At 48.6% G+C, this 24300-nt stretch overlaps 1 protein-coding gene and 1 pseudogene across 2 annotated transcripts in view; both read right to left on the reverse strand.

The window, feature by feature from the left end:
• Positions 1-9950, reverse strand: part of LOC141051291 (interferon-induced protein with tetratricopeptide repeats 5-like) — a 54256-nt gene extending 44306 nt beyond the window's left edge. Inside the window, exons 1-2 of one of the 2 annotated variants that reach the window (XM_073548181.1) lie at positions 9844-9941; positions 2837-3827 (exon numbers count right to left, since the gene is read on the reverse strand). Coding sequence is in view for 1 of the 2 variants with exons in the window: in XM_073548180.1 (XP_073404281.1) it covers positions 9844-9848 (5 nt within the window). In the remaining variant the exon portion in view is untranslated. Of the gene's footprint in view, positions 1-2836; positions 3828-9843 lie in introns of both variants that reach the window. The other variant, XM_073548180.1, reaches the window with a different exon arrangement.
• Positions 9854-22709, reverse strand: LOC141051225 (interferon-induced protein with tetratricopeptide repeats 5-like; annotated as a pseudogene).
• Between the last annotated feature and the right edge of the window lie 1591 nt (positions 22710-24300).

Genomic DNA, 24300 nt, shown 5'->3' on the forward strand with positions numbered 1-24300 from the left:
ACCGCGGGGCATGACGGAGTCTCGTTCGTTAACGGAATTAAGCTTGCAATGTGTGCATCTGTTCTGTAGCTTGCATGGTTGAGGTTTCCCAGGTGGAGTCGAATTAAACCGTAGGCTCCACTCCTGGTGGTGCCCTTCTGGACATTCCTTTAAGGTTCAGCTTTTCAACCATACTGCCCACGTAAAACAAACACTTTGCCTTCATGAACGCTGTTTGGAGGGTCATGACTCATGGGAATAACGCCGCCCAATCAGTTAACCTGCTAGAGAGATCCTTCGTTGCTCCCAAGCATGACATCACACTCCCTAGGAGGAAGGTAATGCCACTGTGGCGACCGTACTCCTGGGGGCGACACAAGTGCACTGATGCCCAGCCACTGCTCGATGAATCTGCTGGTACATTGACCCAGACCACTACATTCCCCTCGCACGCTACACGGCCTGAATCTGACCCTGATGAAACTCAGGTTACCCTTCCCATATACAGTTCCATCTTACACGGTGACAAAGAGGAAGCTGCAGATGAAAGTGCAGGTTCGGCCCACCCGCCATCAGACACACCACCATACTATCAGGGGCCCTGTGCCAGTGCCGTCGCCAACGAGTGGGCCCCCCCTGCTTGCTCAGGATCACAGCACTTGCAAGGTTGAAATACTGTGCAGTGAGATGGAAGATGGGAACGACGAGGAGTCCAGACTAGTACAGGGATTCCCTAGCGAGGAGACTTATTTCATTGTTTTCAATGTTGGGACAGCAATTTTTGGGGAGCACTATACTCTGGAGAATGATAGATGGGGCCCACCATACACTGGAACATTCCAAAGGTGAACATCAGACACTGGAGCAGCATTTACAGGGCCCATTATACACTAGAGCATTAGAAATGGGGCCCATTATGTTTGGAGCATTATTTGGGCCCATAAGACAGTGGAGCTTCATCCATGGGGACCAACATATACTGTAGCATTATGTGGAGCTCATCATATACTGTTTCAAACATTATATGGGACCAATGATTCTGTATGGAGAAATAGATGGGCCTTGTCATGAGCTGTAAAAAGTGAAGTATTTTTCATTGTACTATACCGCTATTTCTCTGCCGTATCGGAGCATGATGAGTTGTGGTATGTGTTAAAGGGGCGCTCTTTCGCCCAGGGCACATGAAAACCTGGAGCCAGCCCTCCCCCCCACAACTGTAGCCAAATAACCCCCACTTTTCAGTGCGTTACATGTATTATGAAGTTAATTAAGGTTGACAAGCTTAAGTAAGAAGAATTGATGCTTTTGGCATTCAAATGGGCACTGTTGGTGTGTTTCCTGTCCTCCTCTCACTGCCGACTTTTATTCCCCATTGACTTACATTGGGTTTCGTGTTTCGGGACGACCCCGACTTTTCCCTATAATCATCGGACGATCTTGCTCGACCCGACTTTTGGAAAAGTTGGGTTTCACGAAACGAAACGCGACCCTAAAAAACCAAAAGTCGCTCAACTCTACTTGTGAGGATTCATCTCTACTCTACGCTAATTTAGCTATCATATGTAATGCTATTTGTACAAACTCTGTCTTCTCACACTGCTTCATCCTTGGAAGTACTGGAACCTGAACCTCATCCCTACGTGCATCTGCCTTCGGAAAACCCCATCTCCAATACTGAAAACATCAGGCCATCTTTCAGAAGTTTCTACTTTCTTCTCTCTGTGAACTCAACAATTGTTAGCTGGCATACTGACTCAGAGAAGGGGTCCACCAACAGACCGCCAAAGGCTCTTACTATAAGTCGCCGACCTCTCCAGAACACATCTTTTCTTTTGAGTACGCCATCATATACGTTTACTTTGCAATCACAGGTAAGCTACAGATCCTACCATCAGAAGTGCCATGACCATGTTACCAATCCCAGATCATTTCATTTCAGCCACTGCATTAGCTAGATACAATTGCAGGCGAGATCGCTGATTTTGTGATGCCACAGCGATCTCGCCAGCGAGATCGCTGTGTGTGATGGGGATCAGCGACTGGCCCCCCTGCCGGGTATCGCTGATCATGCTCGATAGTCCTGGGCCATTTTTTGATCGCTGGTCTCCCGCTGGCCAGCGCGCATCGCTGCGTGTGGCAGCAGGAGACCAATGATCAGCGACGCTGGTTTCCAATGTAAACATCAGGTATCTAAGAGCCGCGTGGCTTAGATACCCGATGTTTAAATTGGAAACCAGCTTGCTCGCTGGTTCTGATCGTTGGAGGGGCTCTCTTTGTGACAGCTCACCAGCGATCAGCCAAATTACATGTCCCAGCGCTCCCATCCATGTCGGATCGTTGGTGAGATCGCTGGGACATCGTTATGTGTAACGGAGCCTTTACCTGCGAAGGTAACCTTATCCTCTTGGGCCTCTTGGTTGCACTAATGATATGTCCACTCCTGGTATTGACCTGGGTCACCCCGCGGCTCGCCCAGGGCAGTGGGGTACTCGGTACCGGGCCGCTGCATGGGGGATGGTGTGTAACAGCAGCGGTGACCCGGTCCGTGGCCCTGGGTGCCCAATATCAATGGCGGTGATGTTAAAGGTGGTTAGAGTTTATTAGAATAGTTCGTGACGCCACCCGTGGTATTTGGCAAGTATGGTGTTAGGCCAACGCTGCATACAGATCCACTGGGACTGATGGTGTGGTGCAGCAGAGATGGTATAGCTCCCCACAGGTGGAGCTGTAGTCCCAGGGCAGTGTAGGTGTAATGGATGAGAAGAGGCGCAGGATGGTGTAGATGTTGTTACCCAGGTATAGCGGTGCGGGAATAACTGGAGGACACCAGAGTATGCGGTTCCAAAGCTTTACTCACTGTTTGCAGTTCACACAACTGCCTGCCTCCGTACTGTGTTCTCCAGGTCAGGGCTCCAGCCAACCTCCAGGCAGGATAGGATTCTCCCTTCCACACTCCGTCAATATGTACCTTCGCTGAACGACTCCTCAAATGCGCCTTTAGGTGCGAAGCACTCCAGTACTTAGTTACCCTGGAATGCCTCTCTCTAGGTGTTCCCAGTCTCTACTTGTATGACAGACAGCTGTAGCCTACTTTGGGGACTCCTCTCCTGAGTCCCGGCTCTCTATCCGTTTCGCTGTTGTGTCCAAAGTCTATGGTGGGAGCAAGGCGTTAGCGGCTCACTACTCCTCCCGTGTCTGTTGCCGGATATAAAGATCCAATCAACCTTGGGGACGGGGCCCCGGCCTTTGCGCTTTCTGGACTGGAAGGGTTCGCTCTCTTTCTCAACCTTCTTCCCACCGTCCTTCTCTTCTCCTTCGTTCCGATCTGTTCTATCTCTCTCTTATGGAGTCTGTAGTCTTCAGTCTACGTCTCTTTCTCCTTCTCTTCCTTCCCTGAGGAGCTCGTTCCACTAAGACCAGTCCTCAGCCTCTCCTGACTGACTGCCTTCCTCCTCCTTGAGCTCCTCTTAGGCTGACCTGCTATCAGCCTGCTCTCTTCTCTCAGACCCTCGTCTGACTGACCTCCTCTGGGTCTCCCCCCAGACTGACCTGAAATCCTACACTTTCCCTCTCCTTTTGTATCATCACACTCCACCCGCCTCCCAGCACATCTCGTGTTACGAAGCAGGGTTCCATGAGGTGTGCTCTGCTAACCCCCAGCCTGAAGCTGTTAGGTGGCCCCACTGAACTATCCTGTGTGTGGAATGCAGGTGTGGAGCATGGTCAGGAGTTTCCACCTTACCTGGATGGTGGGGCACTACACCTCAGGAAAAGGTGCAGTACCTCTGTGGCGACTGAAGCCTCAGGGGCGCCACATACCCCCCCGTTAAACACAGCACATCCACGGGCTGCAAGACAACAAAAGTACAATACAGGAACACACAAAGTTTTAAATGCTGTTTAACAATACTTATCTAATCTTCCTAGTATAGGAGGCACATTTCTTAAACGTTACAAACAGGCTAACTTCCTATCTTAATATCAAAAAGTTACTTAAGTGCAATTCTCAATTCAAAGTGCTATACTCCACACATTCTCTTTATTACATTTTCTATCAATTATTCTCTTTTTCTTTCTCTCTACTACTACTGCTGCTGGACGCAAGACACTGACCATCTACTCTTGGCCTGTCACCTGTTACTTGCAATTCTTCAATCTTTATTCAATTCTCACATTCTATCTCAAAATTTCCTAAGTCTCTGTATCAAAATATTCTATAAAAGACATTTACTTTTCATAAGGCATAACATTATCAAATACGTTATCAATAAAACATTCAAAATTCTTGTAAGGTGCTAAACACTGCTCCCAGCCGGGATTTCTTGCAGTGTCCCTTGAGGTAGACATCATTCTTTATCTTTGCAAAGAGTCTTTGTGTAACCATTATCTTCACAAAGAGGCTACATATGCAAATCCAAGAAACGGGCACCTAAAGAGGTGCAAACGATTTACAAGTACAGTTCTGGATCATACAGCGTTCATGATCTCCACAGTTGCATTATAGAAAATGCTGCAAAAACAGGGCAACAAGGGTGCTACCGGAAAAACATGATAGCAAAATAGAAAAGCACAACTGGTGCAAACAAGACCCTCCTGGGTAACGAGAAATTTTGTAGATTGTTGTAATCAGCGACTACCAGACTCAAGGTAGTCATTGGCAATCCGCAGGTACTCCTCCAAGCTATAAAGGTGCTGGACCGTGCGTGCCTGCTCCAGCCGTACCCTTCTTAGTAACGCCCTTCTCCACTTCCCCATCTCCGTCTGACTAGGGCCCCCAGCGGACTCTTCCAACTGCCCCATTTCCAGTTGCAGCAAGTCCGCCTCAGACGACGTGAGCTCAAAGGGTAACCCATTAGGAGGGTCGGGATAGATACCTGGTGCCTCCTGGCGGTGCAATCTTGGCTCTGGTGCAGGCGTAGTGGCAGCGGGTGCAGGCCGGCACGACACCGGGGAGGGTGGTAGATCTACCGGCGGCTCTGGATCCGCGGGGGTCGCTGTAGGAACCTACGCAGTCGCGCCGGGTCCAAGTGGGAGTTCCTCTTCCTCCGCTTCAGCTCCCTGGGCTGTGTGGAACTCCTCCGGTGGTGCCGGCAGGGAGGGAGCAAGGCACGCTGTCAGTGATCTAGCAGCAGCAGTATGTCCCTTTAGGTCTGCCCAGAGAAGGTCCGGTGCAGCAGCGGCAGGTACCGGTGGAGAAGGTACCGCTGGTGTAGGCCCCGACGGGGCGCGCTGCCAGCTCAGTGTTTCCAAGGCCTCCCGCCTCAGCTGCAGACGGGTTGCCAATTCGGCTACTTCGGCTTCTAGTAGTTGTCAGTCCATGTCGGAGTTCGGGTTGGAGCCGTCAGCCATGGCTCCGGGGGTTTGCACTTCCCCGCGCTCCTCAGGCCTCCTTCCCTTACTCTCCAAAATGGCATTCTGGCGTTCTTCTCCTTGCTCCACCCTTCTGCTCGCCACTGGCTTTCTCTGCCTCTCCTTCCGTGGGCGGCGTCTTCTTCCCGCGTCTCCATACCAAGCCAGTATACAAACCCCTCGGGGGGGTGGGCCATGCATCTGTCACATAGTAATTCAGACAGGGACGGCACAAGACTCTTCACGGTCTTTTCTTAGGACCTCCCATCTCTTCACGCCCTTCTTCTCCGCGCCAGCGGCCACTTCTAATGTCCATTTTACAGTCTATTAAATTTAGTCTTCTGCACATTTTCAAAAATTGTAAATCCAAGGCACACAGAACCCGATGGCATCGGGCTTCGTCATCCTGTTCGTGACGCCAAAAATTGGGTCGCCCCGCGGCTCGCCCAGGGCAGTGGGGTACTCAGTACCGGGCCGGTGCACGGGGGATGGTGTGTCACAGCAGCGGTGACCCGGTCCGTGGCCCTGGGCGCCCAATATCAATGGCGGTGATGTTAAAGGTGTTTAGAGTTTATTAGAATAGTTTGTGACGCCACCCGTGGTATTTGGCAAGTATGGTGTTAGGCCAACGCTGCATACAGATCCACTGGGACTGATGGTGTGGTGCAGCAGAGATGGTATAGCTCCCCACAGGTGGAGCTGTAGTACCAGGGCAGTGTAGGTGCAATGGATGAGGAGAGGCGCAGGATGGTGTAGATGTTGTTACCCAGGTATAGCAGTGCAGGAATAACTGGAGGACACCAGAGTATGCGGTTCCAAAGCTTTACTCACTGTTTGCAGTTCACACAACTGAATGCCTCCGTACTGTGTTCTCCAGGTCAGGGCTCCAGCCAACCTCCAGGCAGGATAGGATTCTCCCTTCCACACTCTGTCAATATGTACCTTCACTGAACGACTCCTCAAATGCGCCTTTAGGTGCGACGCACTCCAGTACTTACAGTGCCTACAAGTAGTATTCAACCCCCTGCAGATTTAGCAGGTTTGCTAAGATGCAAATAAGTTAGAGCCTTCAAACTTCACACAAGAGCAGGATTTATTAACAGATGCATAAATCTTACAAACCAAAAAGTTATGTTGCTCAGTTAAATTTTAATAAATTTTAAACATACAAGTGTGGGTCAATTATTATTCAACCCCTAGGTTTAATATTTTGTGGAATAACCCTTGTTTGCAATTACAGCTAATAATCGTCTTTTATAAGACTTGATCAGGCCGGCACAGGTCTCTGGAGTTATCTTGGCCCACTCATCCATGCAGATCTTCTCCAAGTTATCTAGGTTCTTTGGGTGTCTCATGTGGACTTTAATCTTGAGCTCCTTCCACAAGTTTTCAATTGGGTTAAGGTCAGGAGACTGACTAGGCCACTCCAACACCTTGATTTTTTGCCTCTTGAACCAGGCCTTGGTTTTCTTGGCTGTGTGCTTTGGGTCGTTGTCTTGTTGGAAGATGAAATGACGACCCATCTTAAGATCCTTGATGGAGGAGCGGAGGTTCTTGGCCAAAATCTCCAGGTAGGCCGTGCTATCCATCTTCCCATGGATGCGGACCAGATGGCCAGGCCCCTTGGCTGAGAAACAGCCCCACAGCATGATGCTGCCACCACCATGCTTGACTGTAGGGATGGTATTCTTGGGGTCGTATGCAGTGCCATCCAGTCTCCAAACGTCACGTGTGTGGTTGGCACCAAAGATCTTGATCTTGGTCTCATCAGACCAGAGAACCTTGAACCAGTCTGTCTCAGAGTCCTCCAAGTGATCATGAGCAAACTGTAGACGAGCCTTGACATGACGCTTTGAAAGTAAAGGTACCTTACGGGCTCGTCTGGAACGGAGACCATTGCGGTAGAGTACGTTACTTATGGTATTGACTGAAACCAATGTCCCCACTGCCATGAGATCTTCCTGGAGCTCCTTCCTTGTTGTCCTTGGGTTAGCCTTGACTCTTCGGACAAGCCTGGCCTTGGCACGGGAGGAAACTTTCAAAGGCTGTCCAGGCCGTGGAAGGCTAACAGTAGTTCCATAAGCCTTCCACTTCCGGATGATGCTCCCAACAGTGGAGACAGGTAGGCCCAACTCCTTGGAAAGGGTTTTGTACCCCTTGCCAGCCTTGTGACCCTCCACGATCTTGTCTCTGATGGCCTTGGAAGCTCCTTTGTCTTTCCCATGTTGACCATGTATGAGTGCAGTTCACAAGTTTGGGGAGGGTCTTAAATAGTCAGAAAAGGCTGGAAAAAGAGATAATTAATCCAAACATGTGAAGCTCATTGTTCTTTGTGCCTGAAATACTTCTTAATACTTTAGGGGAACCAAACAGAACTCTGGTGGTTTGAGGGGTTGAATAATAAATGACCCTCTGAATAAACTTTTCACAATTTAAAAAAAAATTAAACAAAGAAATAACATTCTTTTTGCTACAGTGCATTTCACACTTCCAGGCTGATCTACAGTCCAAATGTCACAATGCCAAGTTAATTCCGAATGTGTAAACCTGCTAAATCTGCAAGGGGTTGAATACTACTTGTAGGCACTGTAGTTACCCTGGAATGCCTCTCTCTAGGTGTTCCTAGTCTCTACTTGTATGACAGACAGCTGTAGCCTACTTCGGAGACTCCTCTCCTGAGTCCCGGCTCTCTATCCGTTTCGCTGTTGTGTCCAAAGTCTATGGTGGGAGCAAGGCGTTAGCGGCTCACTACTCCTCCGGTGTCTGTTGCCGGATTTAAAGATCCAATCAACCTCGGGACCGGGCCCCGGCCTTTGCGCTTTCTGGACTGGAAGGGTTCTCTCTCTTTCTCAACCTTCTTCCCACCGTCCTTCTCTTCTCCTTCGTTCCGATCTGTTCTATCTCTCTCTTATGGAATCTGTAGTCTTCAGTCTACGTCTCTTTCTCCTTCTCTTCCTTCCCTGAGGAGCTCGTTCCACTAAGACCAGTCCTCAGCCTCTCCTGACTGACTGCCTTCCTCCGCCTTGAGCTCCTCTCAGGCTGACCTGCTGTCAGCCTGCTCTCTTCTCTCAGACCCTCGTCTGACTGACCTCCTCTGGGTCTCCCCCCAGACTGACCTGAAATCCTACACTTTCCCTCTACTTTTGTATCATCACACTCCACCCGCCTCCCAGCACATCTCGTGTTACGAAGCAGGGTTCCACGAGGGGTGCTCAGCTAACCCCCAGCCTGAAGCTGTAAGGTGGCCCCACTGAACTATCCTGTGTGTGGAATGCAGGTGTGGAGCGTGGTCAGGAGTTCCCACCTTACCTGGATGGTGGGGCACTACACCTTAGAAGGTGCAGTACCTCTGTGGCGACTGAAGCCTCAGGGGCTCCACAGACCCATAGAATAAAGTTAACATTTGATTTTTACCACATAATCAATGGTATATAAAACTCAACACAAAAAAGGGGTGATGTTTCTGTTTTAGGCATGTTTCACACTTCAGTTTTTTTGTGTCAGTTAAAATCCGCCAAAATGGCGGAAAGCGGATCCGTTGCTAACTGATGTGAACGGATGCCACCGGACTGTTTATTTGACGGATCCGTTGAATGAAGAATTTTAAAGGAACCGCAGCCCGGGAGGGGGGAGAGAGAGAGAGAGGGGGAGAGAGAATTTTTACCGCCCGCCAGAAAGGATTTCAGGGTTAAATTTCCGGCTGACTTCCTTCCTCCGGGCATGCGCAATGTAAAATGCGGATCCTGCAGCAAAAAAAAAGTTGCAGGGTCCGTCCACTCATGTCGGCGGACGCAAAAAATTTGGCGGATCCGCAAAAAAACGGATCCAACGGATGGCCATCCGTCAAGATCCGCCGGTAATGCAAACCAATGGGGAAAAAAAAGGTTCCGCAAAAAAAAAAAATGGCGGATCTTTTTTTAAAAAATGGCGGATTTTGACTGATGGTCAAAAATGGAAGTGTGAAACAGGCCTTATCCATTTCACCTCACAATTATTTGTTGTTGTTTTTTTCAATTTTTCAGTATATCTTAAATAAAATGGTTTAATATATAAATAAATAATAAATATGCCCTCTTATGGCTATGACGACACAAATATATAAACAAGGTTATGGCTTTTGGACAGTAGTGATAAAAAAGGAAAAAAAAGAAACAAAAAAAGATGGACGCAGCTCGGAGGGATTAAATGTAATCAGACTAGCGCCTAACTTCTGCTTTCCACATTCCATAAATATAAAGAGCAGGTGATTCCTAACAGTCCACTGTCACTGATCTGCAATTTCTTGCATAATGTAGTTTTTTTTTAAGCAGAATACCTATTCTCCGCTAACCTAGACACAAGCTCTATAATCATTCCATGAGGCTGAACACAGAAATCGTCCAAATATGATCACTAATAATTAACATTGAATCAAATTAAGTAAAATATAAAGCACAATTCTATTAGCATTTCATTAACCTACGGCATCTTAGGGGTTAATAAACAAAACATTTAGGGAAGTGTGAAAGTATTTACCTCATTCTGTTTATTGTCTCTGTGAACTGAAGAGGAAGCTTTCCTTTTGCAATGAAGGGATTCTGCTCTCTGAAAGCCTGATGGTTCGTGGATAGGAGATCAATGTGACTGGTAGGAGGAGGAGAGAAGGGAGAAACGAAACTGCTCTGTGTCAGAAATAGAAACTGAGGTTATTCCGCAAAGACTGGAAACCAAACCTAAACTGACAGTGGTGAGGGTGCTCATTCTTGGGGTATGTTCCCACGTAGTTTTTAGTCTCTGCGGATTTTGTAGAGAAAACCACAGGAAATCCGCAGGACAAAGTGCTGCGGTTTTTCTGCGGATTATCTGCGTTTTTTCTGCGGTTTTGCCTTGCGGTTTTACACCTCATAATGGATGAGGTGTAAAACCGCAGCGTTTCTGCACCAAACAATTGACATGCTGCGGATTGTAAACCGCAGCAAAACCGCGCGGAAAAAAACGCAGCATGTGCACAGCTTTTTTTTATTTCCATAGGAAATAAAGGTACTGTACAACGCAGCAAAATCTGCAGCGTTTCTGCAGAGCCAAAAACGCTGCGGAAACGCAGCAGAAACCGCAAAGTGTGCACATACCCTTGCAGTGATTTCATGTTTAATGCAAGAAGCGCCTTCACCACGGCATCATTTGGATTCTTCTCTACTGCATTTTCCAATAACTCTAGTGATTCATTACATCTAATACCATTGAAACCTTCCAGTCTGTAGACCACTGTTGCATATCCCGTGATCCACTCAGGATCTTCTGGCTCTAGTTCTAAGGCTGTGTGCTCACGATGCGGATTTGCAGCGCATTTTACCGCACAGAAATGTTGCATATCCACATTGTGATGTACAGTAGCCTTGAAATCAATGATAAAAAAAAAAACGCTGTGCAGACGCTGCAGATTTTTCCACGCGGTTTTCCTGCAGTACAAAATCCGCAGCATGTCACTTCTTTTGTGCGGTTTTCCATCTCCCCTGTCACCAAATCCGCAGGGGGAAAACCGTAGTGGAAAACCGCACAAAAAACGCAAGAAAACCGCATGAAAAATGGAAGAAATCCGCAGGGCCAAAAAGTACGTCTGCACTCAGCCTAAAGCCTTCTGAAAACATTGCTTTGCTTTTTCATAATATTTTCCACCAAATTTTACCAGTGACCAGCCTTTTTCCCCATAGATTTCTGCTCTTTCTTGTTTACCTTCCAGTTCTTTATAAATCTGCTCTACTTTAGCTACATATTTCTGAGAATTTTCATACTGCTTCATGTAGTCGTACACCCAGGCGTAATTTCCATATGTCAAACATTTTTGACCAGCCCCATCCGGATTGCTTTTATTGATCATTTCTTCTGCTTTCTCCAAATTGGTAATAGCTTTTGTGTAATCCCCTTTCCGATGCATCACATAGGCCAGGAAATTGTACACCATGTGTTTGTTCTTGGTGACAAGAAATTCCAGTTGGCCATTCAGTCTGGCTTTTAGTTCATCCAGGTCTGCGTCCTTTTCAAAAAAAATCCCAAGTGAAGTGACAGTTAAGTTGTAGTAAACGAGGTTTCAATGCCTCCCCTGATGACAAACTGTAAATATTAGAGTTGAGCGACTTTTGCTTTTTTAGGGTCGAGTTTTGTTTCATGAAACCAGACTTTTCCAAAAGTCGGGTCGAGCAAAATCGGCCGACTATAGGGAAAAGTCGGGGGTCCGACCGAAACACGAAACCCAATGTAAGTCAATGGGGAATTAAAGTCGGCAGTGAGAGGAGGACAGGAAACACACCTACAGTGCCCATTTGAATGCCAAAAGCATCAATTCTTCTTACTTAAGCTTGTCAACCTTAATTAACTTCATAATACTAGTTACGCACTGAAAAATGGGGGTTATTTTGCTAAAGTTGTGGGGGGGTAGGGCTGGCTCCATGTTTTCATGTGCCCTGGGCGAAAGAGCGCCCCTTTAACACATACCACAACTCATGATGCTCCGATACGGCAGAGAAATAGCGGTATAGTACAATGAAAAATACTTCACTTTTTACAGCTCATGACAAGGCCCATCTATTTCTCCATACAGAATCATTGGTCCCATATAATGTTTGAAACAGTATATGATGAGCTCCACATAATGCTACAGTATATGTTGGTCCCCATGGATGAAGTTCCACTGTTTTATGGGCCCAAATAATGCTCCATACATAATGGGCCCCATTTCTAATGCTCTAGTGTATAACGTGCCCTGTAAATGCTGCTCCAGTGTCTGATGTCCACCTTTGGAAGGCTCCAGTGTATGGTGGGCCCCATATATCATTCTCCAGAGTATAGTGCTCCCCAAAAATTGCTGTCCCAACATTGAAAACAATGAAATAAGTCTCCTCGCTAGGGAATCCCTGTACTAGTCTGGACTCCTCGTCGTCCCCATCTTCCATCTCACTGCACAGTATTTCAACCTTGCAAGTGCTGTGATCCTGAGCAAGCAGGGGGGCCCACTCGTTGGCGACGGCACTGGCACAGGGCCCCTGATAGTACGGTGGTGTGTCTGACGGCGGGTGGGCCGAACCTGCACTTTCATCTGCAGGTTCCTCTTTGTCACCGTGTAAGATGGAACTGTATATGGGAAGGGTAACCTGAGTTTCATCAGGGTCAAATTCAGGCCGTGTAGCGTGCGAGGGGAATGTAGTGGTCTGGGTCAATGTACCAGCAGATTCATCGAGCAGTGGCTGGGCATCAGTGCACTTGTGTCGCCCCCAGGAGTACGGTCGCCACAGTGGCATTACCTTCCTCCTAGGGAGTGTGATGTCATGCTTGGGAGCAACGAAGGATCTCTCTAGCAGGTTAACTGATTGGGAGGCGTTATTCCCAAGAGTCACGACCCTCCAAACAGCGTTCATGAAGGCAAAGTATGGATAGCATAGTGTACACATTCAAAATATATGTCTATAGATCAGGAAGCAGGCTCAAACGGTGTCAGGCCCAGTATGGATTACACGTGATTGCACAAAGGTGAGAAAGGGTACCGTATCCCCGGATAACATGTATGGATAGCATAGTGTACACATTCAAAATATATGTCTATAGATCAGGAGGCAGGCTCAGACGGTGTCAGGCCCAGTATGGATTACACGTGATTGCACAAAGGTGAGAAAGGGTACCGTATCCCCGGATAACATGTATGGATAGCATAGTGTACACATTCAAAATATATGTCTATAGATCAGGAGGCAGGCTCAGACGGTGTCAGGCCCAGTATGGATTTGACGGCCCAGACTACACAGCGGAGGAGCAGGGAGAGGTAAAGATTGCAAATGCTGGGGCCCTGCCCAAGCAAGGGGGGCCCACTCGTGGGCGTCGGTACTGGCACTGGGCCCCTCATAGTATGGCGATGTGTCTGACGGCGGGTGTGCACCACCACCGTCAGAGACACTTGATTGCACTATGAGGGACCCTGTGCCAGTGCCCGCGCCCAAGAGTCGGCCTACCCACCTGTCCAGGGCAACGGCACTCGCACGGTTTCGTGCGCTAGATAGTGACCCCGGCCATGGGGGGGGAGGCAGCACAGGTAGGGAGTTTTAGAATGTGGCATATGTTGATGTTGGACATTCAGCTGATGCAAAAGGCGAAATTGTTCAAGTCCCAGGAAGAGGAGGACCAAAGCAAGCCATTTTTCTGTCACCCTATGTGTCATCAGGGGAAGGTGGGACAAAATCCTTGGAAACCCATGCATGGTTCATTTTAATGAAGGTTAGATCATCCACATTTTGGGTTGACAGACGGGTCCTTTTTTCTGTCAGGATTGATCCAGCTGCACTGAAGACTCTTTCCGATAGCACACTTGCAGCTGGGCAAGCGAGCTCCTGTAAGGCATATTGTGCCAATTCAGGCCAGGTGTCCAGTTTAGCTGCCCAATAGTCAAAGGGGAATGACCTGTGCGGGAGAACATCGATATGGGAGGAAAAGTAGTTTGTAACCATAGTTGACAACTGCTGTCTCCTGTCACTTTCCATCGATGCAGTATTACCAGTTGTGTGAGCGGTACTTGAAAAATCAGTCCACAACATTGTCATGAAACCCCTGTCTCCAACGCCACTTCTGCTGTGTGCACCACGAACACCTCTGCCAAGCGGCCCCCGGCCCGTACGGCTCGTGTGAGAACCATCACCGCTGCTGTGTGCTGGGAATGCCTCAACCAACCGGTTTACCAGAGTTGCTTGTTTATTAGCCAATATTAGGTCAAGGTTCTCGTGTGGCATGATGTTTTGTAATTTGCCTTTATAGCGTGGATCCAGGATGCTGGCCAACCAGTAGTCATCATCGTTCATCATTTTGGCAATGCGGGGGTCCCTTTTTAGGATCTGTAAGGCATAATCTGACATGTGGGCCAATGTTCCCGGTGTCAATGATGCACTACGAGTGCTGGTTGGAGGAGCACTTTCTGGCAAATCCACATCCCTCCAGTCATGCACAAACCCTGTACAAGACCTTGCCACGCCAACATTTTCACTTGCCCCACAAGATGCATCCTCCTCCCCTAAGTAATCATCCCCATCATCATCCTTCTCCTCCTCCTCCTCTTCTTCCTCCACCTCGTCCAGGAGAGGTCCCTGAGCAGACAATGGCTGAATGTCATCAAGGATTCCCTCCTCCTCTTCCTCCTCATCAACATTGGCTGCAGCCGCCTGCTCCTTAAGGTGCGTCAAATTTTGCATGAGCAGACGCATAAGTGGGATGCTCATGCTTAGGATGGCGTCGTCTGCGCTTACCAGCCGTGTGCATTCCTCAAAACACTGAAGGACTTTACAGAGGTCTTTCAGCTTCGACCACTGCACACCTGTCAACTCCATGTCTGCTCTCAAAGTGCCTGGCCGTGTATCCTCCCACAAATGCATTATGGCCTGCCTCTGTTCGCACAGCCGCTCAACCATGTGCAGGGTGGAGTTCCACCTTGTTGCAATGTCGATAATGAGGCAGTGGTTGGGAAGGTGGAGCAATCGCTGCAGCTTCTGCATACGAATGGAGTGTACAGGCGACCGGCGGATGTGCGCGCACAGTCTTCGCACCTTCTGGAGCAGGGCTGTTAACTCCGGATAATTGTTGAGGAAGCACTGCACCACCAGGTTCAAGGTGTGAGCCAAGCAAGGTATGTGGCTGAGTTTTGAAAGGGCTATGGCTGCCACAAAATTACGGCCGTTATCACTAACTACCTTGCCTGCCTCAAGATGTATACTGCCCAGCCATGACTCAGTTTGTCGCTGAAAGTACTCGGCCAGCACCTCCGCGGTGTGTCTGTCGCCCAAACACATCATCTGCAACACAGCCTGCTGACGCTTTCCACTAGCTGCTCGATAGGGGGACACCTCGTGTGCAACAGTGGCAGCTGCAGATGGAGTGCTCGTACGACTGCGCTCTGTGGACGAGCTTTCGCTTCTGGAGGAGGAGGAGGGTGGAATGCCTACAGCCAACTGTTTCCTATACCGTGGGCTAGGCAGCACTGTCCCACCACCGCTGTCCCCTGTGGACCCTGCATCCACCACATTAACCCAGTGCGCAGTGATGGACACGTAACGGCCCTGGCCATGCCGACTGGACCATGCATCTGTTGTGAGGTGCACCTTTCCACTCACTGACTGCTTGAGTGCATGGACAATGCGGTCTTTCACATGATGGTGGAGGGCTGGGATGGCTTTGCGAGAGAAGTGGCGACTGGGTAGGTCATAGCATGGTACTGCATAGGCCATGAGTTCGCGGAAAGCTGCGCTTTCCACCAACCGATAGGGCATCATCTCTAACGAGATTAGTTTGGCAATGTGGGCGTTCAAACCCAGTGTACGCGGATGAGAGACTGAGTACTTTCTTGACCTACTCATAGTCTCTGGGAGGGTGAGCTGGACTTGAGAGCTGTATATGGTGGAACTAGCGGTGGACAGGGCGGACTGAGAGAGGGTTGATGATGGTGATGGAGTTGGTGTTCTTTCAGATGGCCTAGATTCAGTCTTTCGTTCATATAACAGTGGGATTCCCTGACTGCTTTGGCCTTGCAACGACACCTCAACATTTGCTGCTGTGCTAACCGGTGGGCTTACAGTGGGGGAAACAATGTAGCGTTGCTGACTACCTTCTTTGTGATCAGTTGCACATGTGGTACTTGAGGTTTGGTGTTGTGTCCACGCTTGCAAGTGCATGCTGGTTAAATGTCTAAGCATGCAACTGGTATTCAAATTTTTCAGATTTTTCCCTCGGCTAAAGGTTTTGCGCACTTCTTACAGATAACCTTGGCCTGATCATGAGGATTTTGTTCAAAAAAGTGCCACACTGCACTCTTCCTACTTTGGAAGACATTTTGCGGCCTAGCACGCTGTGCTATTTTGACCGTCTGGACAAGCTGTCCAGCAACTCTTTTGATTTTTGGAACCTGTCTTTGGAGTGCTCCGGGCCTGCCAGATAACAGCTGTTGCGATGTCGATGTCTGCTGTGGATGCTCCTCCTCCTCATCTGAGCTATTGGAAGCAGCACCCTCTTCCCCCAATGGATGCCAATCTGGGTCAACAACTGGGTCATCCATCACCTCCTCTTCAATGTCATGTGCACCTTCCTCTGTGTCACCGTGTATGGTGGTATAGTATGCGGGAAGGGGCACCTGAGTCTCATCAGGGTCAGAATCTGGCTCATTACACTGCGAGGACAATGTAGTGCTCTGACTGAATGTACCAGCAGAATCATCTATCAGTGGCTGTGCATCAGTGCACTCCATGTCAGATTCATCTTGGCCTGGGTAATTCACCATTTCACTTGATAACCCAGGCATGGTATGTGAAATCAGCTCCATGGAGTAATCAGTTGTATGGCCTGCATCATCCTTCAATCTTGGTTGGGGTGAAGGACACAAGGAAAGGTGTGGTTCATGAACATGACCCTCCAATGACGACTCAGTGCTTTTATTTTCTACAACTTCAGAAGAGGAGGCGATAGAGCTGGAGGCTGAGTCAGCAATGTAAGACAAAACTTTTTCCTGAAGCTCTGGCTTTAAAAGCGGTTTGCCAACTCCTAGAAAACTAAGCCTTCGAGGCCTTGTGGAGTCAGACGATGACGCAGGCTCAACACCTCCTGCATTCGGTCCTATTTTGCTTTTGCCACTACCATCAGATCCACCACCAACACCATCATTACCAGCTGGCAACCCCCCCCCTATTCCATGGCCTCTTCCACCAGCCTTCCTCATTTTTGGTAAAAATGTACACAAAATCCCACAAACTATATAGTAATGTAAAACAAGGTACAAGGTGTATATAGAACAGGGGAGACGTAGAATTTCTGAACACACTTGTGGACACTGTTGGATTGTGTGAGGCCCAGTTATTATCACACCGCTATGTCACAGGCTCAATGTCGCAGGTGTGAAAAATGTCACTATAGGACAGGGGAGATGTAGAATTTCTGAACACACTTGTGGACACTGTTGGATTGTGTGAGGCCCAGTTAATATCACACAGCTATGTCACAGGCTCAATGTCGCAGCTGTGAAAAATGTCACGATAGGACAGGGGAGATGTAGAATTTCTGAACACACTTGTGGACACTGTTGTGTGAGGCCCAGTTAATATCACACCGCTATGTCACAGGCTCAATGTCGCAGGTGTGAAAAATGTCACTATAGGACAGGGGAGATGTAGAATTTCTGAACACACTTGTGGACACTGTTGGATTGTGTGAGGCCCAGTTAATATCACACCGCTATGTTACAGGCTCAATGTCGCAGCTGTGAAAAATGTCACTATAGGACAGGGGAGATGTAGAATTTCTGTCCTGCGCTCTCTGCTTACATCCAAAGAATCGCATCTTGATTTCAGCTGCAGGCGGGTGTCAAAGGTGCTTCTCAGCTTGGCTAGAATCTTTTTAACAGTCTCTTTGTCAGTGTCCTGCCAGGCTTTCACCTCTCTCTGTGCTGCACCCGTTAGCTGTCCAATAAGGATGTTCACTTTCTGGCTTTCAGACAGAGGGTATACTTTAAACAAACTGCACAGTCTCTCTTTAAATTCACTCAGGGTATGTGACTCACCCAAGTATTGCGGTAGCCAGGCCGCTCCCGGAAAGTAGGGCATAGACAGCGGCATTATGGGGACCGCTGCGGCTGGCGCTACTCCTTGCGGCGCTGAGGGGTGGCGGCGGCGGCATCCGCCGCTACATTGCTGCTTGGCACAGACATTCTCTTCTCCCCTAGTTAACGTTAGCCTGGGCCAAGGGTTGTGTGAGCTTACCGGCGGCCGCTTCGCAGGCCCGATGCTCCGGGCTCTAGGCCTCAGCTCCTCCCCTTCTCGCGCGCTGTCCTCTCTTCCCACGCGGCACTTCAATTCTTCGCGCTCTGCGGCAGGCTTCGCCCACGAAGGCCTGCCCCTTTTCTTCCCGCGCGTGCCAATCAGCAGGATAATGGCGGCAATGGCGCCAATTTCACACACAGTCTATAGCACACAGTCTCAGTCACAGTCTCTGGCACACAGGACCCGGGGATACCGGGCTCCGTGATCCTGTTTGTGACGCCAAGTTGGGTCGCCCTCCCAGGGCTGTGGGGTACTCGGTACCGGGCCGGTGTCAGCGGGATGTGTCACAGCAGCAGTGACCCGGTGACCCTGGGCGCCCAAGTAATAGGGGAAGCTGAATGGTGGAATGTAGTTAATGGAAAAGTTCGTGACGCCACCTGTGGTGTTCGGAAAGTGAGATGTTAAGCCGACACTGCATGCAGATCCACTGGGACTGATGGTATGGTGCAGCAAAGATGTAAAAGCTCCCCACAGGTGAAGCTGTAGTCCCAGGGCAGTGTAGATGTGGTTAGCACGGGGATGTAGCAGTGCCGGAAGGGTAGGAAGCAGACAAAGACACAGCGGGGTGCAATTTCTGTACCTTTACTTGATAAATGCAGTCCAGGGTCCTGATTACAGATGGTACTGGAGCAGGCTAGCCTGGAAGCAGCTCAGGGATTCTCTCTCAGCAGATGGGCTGTGCAGTCTCCTTCTTAGCGCTTATTTGAGTGAAGTACTCCTAGTACTGAGTTCTGAAGTTCCTCCTAATTCTCTTCTATTAGCACTCCTCGTATGGCAGACAGCTGTAGCCGCTATTCCTCTCTTGGCTCACTGCGTGCTGTTGTGCCTCCGAGTCTTAGATGGGGGTAGGGCATTTACAGCCTCCTACTCCTCTGGTATCTGTTGCAGGACCGTTAGTATCCGTACAACCGTGGAGACCAGGCTCCAGTTCATGCGCTCTCACTGTGAGGGAGCTCTCCTTCCTCAGCTCAACCTCCAGCTTCTCTCCACACGTCTACACACGTGGACCTCCTCACGCTAACTGACCACTCCTTCCTCTTGGCCCTCAGAGAGCACTCCTCCCTTCAATTCCGGGTCAGAGTCCCCCCTGCTGGCCTGGAGTGGAACTGTGTTGCATGTATAGGTTAACTGCAGGAGAGACCCTTTACTGCTTTCAAGCCTGGCATTACCCTCCCTGGAGGAAGGCAAAGCCGCTGTGGCAGCCATACTCCTGGGGGCGCCACATTAGCCTTCTCCCTGTATCACCCCTGACTGACTGAGCCCCCTCTCCCTGTATCACTTCTGACTGACTGAGCCTTCTCCTTCTATCACCCCTGACTGACTGAGCCCCTCTCCCTTTATCACCCCTGACTGACTGAGCCCTCTCCCTGTATCACCCCTGATTGTCTGCGCTCTCTCCCTGTATCACCCCTAATTGTCTGAGCCCTCTCTCTCTACATTACCCCTGACTGACTGAGCCCCCTCTCCCTGTATCACCCCTGATGGACTAAAGTTTTGTTTCCCCCATCACTAAAAAAATTCGGCCCGTCATAAAAGATATGGCCTTATAGGTAGCAGAGAGATATCTGTAGAATTCACTAATAACACCATACATAAGTGATCTAGGGCCCCCAGCACTATTAGTGGGTACATTCACATAATGTATTTGCTGCAGAATTTCTACCATGGAAATCCCACAGAAAAATAACAGCAGAAATATCCACAATGATATTGTGCAGATATTGCTGCGTTTACTACTATGTAATGGTGTACCTTTACCACTCACCTGATCCTTCATATTGCAAAGGATAAAATCGGTCGTGAATATCCGCAGCATGAATTGACAAATTGTTCATGTCAAGTCTGCATCGGTCAACTCATGCCGTGGATTTTCTCAGCGTATGGAAGAGATGTCATTAATCCCGTCCATTGCACTGATGCTATAAAACATTGGTTTAGTGGTTAATACACATCAAGGGACATTTATAACTGAATTTTCACCAAAATGTGGGCACCAACTCTTTCTATAACATTAGGAAGTGTAGTATCTTATATTATACCCTGATATTAGCGTGTTTTACCACATAACTGGTGGTTTTGTATTTATTTCTATGTAGCTACATAGTGGGCCTCAAGAATGATTTTGCAAATTAAAAATGGTGTTTATGACGTACCCAATGTTATTTATATGCACTATTGCTTTCACTTATTTATTTACTGCAGGGTATTGTTTATTTTGTTCCTGTCTTGGGTTTTGTCTGTTTGATGGCCAGTGTGAACATGTTCCTACTTTACATGCATACCAACTTCTACTCCAGTTCATTTTTTCGGCTTTATTATTGAGCAGGAACAGGCTAGTTGTTTTGAAAGTGAAGAAGCAATGAATTGTCCATCAGCAGGGAAAATATATCCCTATTTTGGGAGCTGTTTCATTTTTTAGCCCCCTCAGGAGATTACACTCCCAAACAGCAGTATTGTATAGCTGTTCACCACACAAGACAAGTGCAGGAGATGTCTGTGGACGTCTAGTATCAGAGCCACATGGTATAAGGATATGATGGATCAGGCTCGGACATGTCTGGCAGTGTATGGACTGCAACAGCGACTCCAGCATTAGCCCTACAGGATAGGAGACATGATGGAAAGGGAGCAGATGCCCAGCTGAGTGTGGGCTATGGGCTTTGGCGGCAGCAAAACTGTATAGCAGACAACAGGCAGGCATGTGGTATCCCCGATTTCGTCATAGGCATCAGCCATAGGTGAATGAAAGTCTGTGCTGATCCATGCACGATTTATTTTGACTAATGTTAGGATTTTCACAATTATGGCAGGTAACCTGGTCCTTTTGGTTGTGAGAAATCCACCAGCCACATTGAATACCCTCTCTGACATCACACTGGAAGCTGCACATGACAGCATGTCCTTAGCAAAATGGGGCAGTTTTTGCCACTGGTCCATTCTCCTGACCCAGATGCCCATGGCATTTTGGTAATAAGTCAGTTTGGACTGCCTTTTGGAATCCAGAAAAATGTCCTTTATTTTATTTCTATAGTGAGGGTTTAAAAGCGTGGCTATCCCTTTGCTTAACAGTAACAATACACCTATCCTCCCACAAGTAATCCAGCATACAGCTTATGGATCGCCCCGTGCCAGGGCCGTGGGGTACTCGGAGCCGGGCCCTGTGGATTTCAATGGGAGATGTCACGGTAGCTGTGACCCGGTCCGTGGCCCTGGGCGTCCATTGTAAAAGGGGGGTTAAGGGTGATGGAATAAAGTTTATGAGTGAATGATTTGTGACGCCACCTGTGGTGTTCGGCAATGAAGATGTTAAGCCGAAGCTGCAGACAGATCCTCTGGGACAGATGGTGTGGTGCAGCAATGATGGTGTAGCTTTCCACATGTAGGGCTGTAGTCCCAGGGCAGAGTAGATGAAGAAGATAGGTGTTAAGGGAAAGAGTGTAGTGTCTGGCACCGAGATGTAGCAGTGCTGAGTGGGTTGGCACAGTAATAAGCGGAGGACACCAGGGCATGTAGTTCCAAAGCTTTACTCACAGTCTGTTGAGCATACAGGTGCCCGCCTCGGTACCGTATCTTCCAGGTCCGGGGCTCAGCCAACTTCCAGGTAAGATGAAGTACTCCGTTCCAACACTCCGCCAACATATGTGCCTTTTCTGAACGTCTCCCTTTTGCGCCTATAGTGAAGTACTCTCAGTACTGAGTTACACTGGAGTTCCTCCTGTCAGATGTTCCTATGAACTCTACTTGTACGGCAGACAGCTGTAGCCTGCTTCGGGGACTCTTTGCTACTAAGTCCCGGCTCACTCTCGTTGCTGTTGTGCCCCAAAGTCTGATGTGGGAATAAAGTGGTGACAACTTCTATTCCTCTGGTGTCTGCTGCAGGACCATTAGTATTCATACAACCTCGGGGACCGGACCCCGGCCTTGCGCTGTGAACTTGAGAAAGGTTCTGTTCTAACCCTAATCCTTAGTCCTCCTCTCCTTACATTCCGTACTAATCCTTCTTTCTTATGGAGAGAGTTAGGCTTTCCATCAATGTCTCTTTCCTGTGCCAACGGACCCAGGTCACTGAGGTCGGCTGCAGCACTTCCTTCATCCATCCCACTCAGGGGATCTTCACTCCTCCACTGACCCTGTCAGACTGACTAAATCCTAAACTCTTCCCGCTCGTTTGGTGACAACTAACTCCACCCGCCTCCCAGCACGCTTCGTGTTCCAAGCAGGGAGCCACCAAAGGGTGCTTTGCTACACTACTGTGTTGTGTGGTATGCAGGTGTTGGAGCGTGGTCAGGGGTCTCCACCTTACCTGAATGGTGGGGTACCACACCTCAGGAGGAGGTGCAGTATCTCTGTGGCAACTGAACCCTCAGGGGCGCCACACTTACCTTGCTCATGAGCACTTTGAGGGTTGGTCTTCACACCCAACAGTGCTGTCGCCATTCCAATGTGTCGCTGGTTATCTGCCTGTGCCAACTGCCTGTTCCCCTCTACATCTTCCTGCTGCTGCTCATCCTCCAGATCCTGCAGCATGGAATATGGACCTAACCCCTTTACAACCGTTGACGTATCCATATTTCTGGAATGTGTTAACAGAAGTATACAGTCTAGATCACGTGAAGTCATTATTGCCCTTTACTCCTCTTTGGTCAGACCTCATACTGTCCAGTTTTGGGCACCATATTTTAAAAAAGACATCAACAAACTGGAGCAAGATAAGAGAAGAGCGACCTGAATGTTGACAGGTCTGCAAACCATGTCCTGTGAGGAACGGTTACAGGATTTGGAAATGTTTAGCTTGCAAAAAAGAAGACTGAGAGAGAGACTTAATAGCTGTCTGCAAATATCTTAAGGGCTGTCACATTGTAGAAGGATCATCTTTATTCTCATTTGCGCAAGGAAAGACTAGAAGCAATGGGATGAAATTCAATGGGAGGAGACACGGATTAGATATTAGAAAAAACTTTTTGACAGGGTGATCAATGAGTGGAACAGGCTACCACGAGAGGTGGTGAGTTCTCCTTCAATGGAAGTCTTCAAACAGAGGCTGGACAGACATCTGTCTGGGATGATTTAGTGAATCCTGCTTTGAGCAGGGGGTTGGACCAGATGGCCCAGGAGGTCCTTTCCAACTCTACTATTCTATGATTCTATATGTCATAGTCACCTGGTACTTACCGACCTAGGATGTATGGATATGTAAGGAGGTGGAGTAGAACCTCATCACTTCCCCGCTCTCCTATGGCCTTGTCCTGTCCACTTCATACCATGCCCAAGGAGTTTATATGTTCTCCCCGTGTTTGCGTGGGTTTCCTCCGGGCACTCCGGTTTCCTCCCACACTCCAAAAAACATACTAATAGGGAATTTAGATTGTGAGCCCCATCAGGGACAGTGATGAAAATATGTGCAAAACTGTAAAGCGCTGCGGAATATGTTAGCGCTATATAAAAATAAAGTATTATTATTATTATTATTATGCCCAGATGGTGTACCTGTATGTTACTCTATTAATGTTCTGATAATGTTCAATAATGTCATGTCTGCTGCTGTTATGCTTTGTTGTCAATGTCCTGTGTAATGTTCCTGTGTATGTACTGTTGTTAGAGTTAGGGATAGCATGGGTTAACCTGGTGGGCTAAGCTAGCAGCCCAAGTAGCAGGAAGTGGCTGCTTCCTGCTCAGAGCCCAGGCATGACTGCCTGAGGCAGGATGTTTGTCCCATCTGGGGGGATGTGTGTGTCCCCATCTGGGATGGGACTGACCCCCGGCTGGAGAGGACATAGGCTGCCAGGACCGTTGGGCACAAGGACTGGATATGTGCCCCACCAGAGACTTTAGTTCCGGAGAGTTAACTGAGAGTCATGGACTTTGCTGCTGCAGCCGTTACTGTGTCTAGGAACAGATTAGGAATCATCCATCTCTTGTTTATTTCTACATCTTGTTATTAAAATACAAGTTGCCACTGTTGGGCCCTATACAGTGTGAAGCGTGGTTCATCCGGAGGACGTCGTCCCATTGTGGAGAACAGCAGCAGGACTGATTAGAACTGACATTTTATGATTCTGCTGTAGTGGACTCGCCCACGACTACTACCCTGTGCCACCTTGTTACAGATACTGTACAGACCAAAAGTTTGGACACACCTTCTCATTCAAAGAGTTTTCTT

Source organism: Dendrobates tinctorius, unplaced genomic scaffold, assembly GCF_039654945.1.
Source record: "Dendrobates tinctorius isolate UK_male_01 unplaced genomic scaffold, ASM3965494v1 ptg000156l, whole genome shotgun sequence".
NCBI classification, from domain to species: domain Eukaryota; kingdom Metazoa; phylum Chordata; class Amphibia; order Anura; family Dendrobatidae; genus Dendrobates; species Dendrobates tinctorius.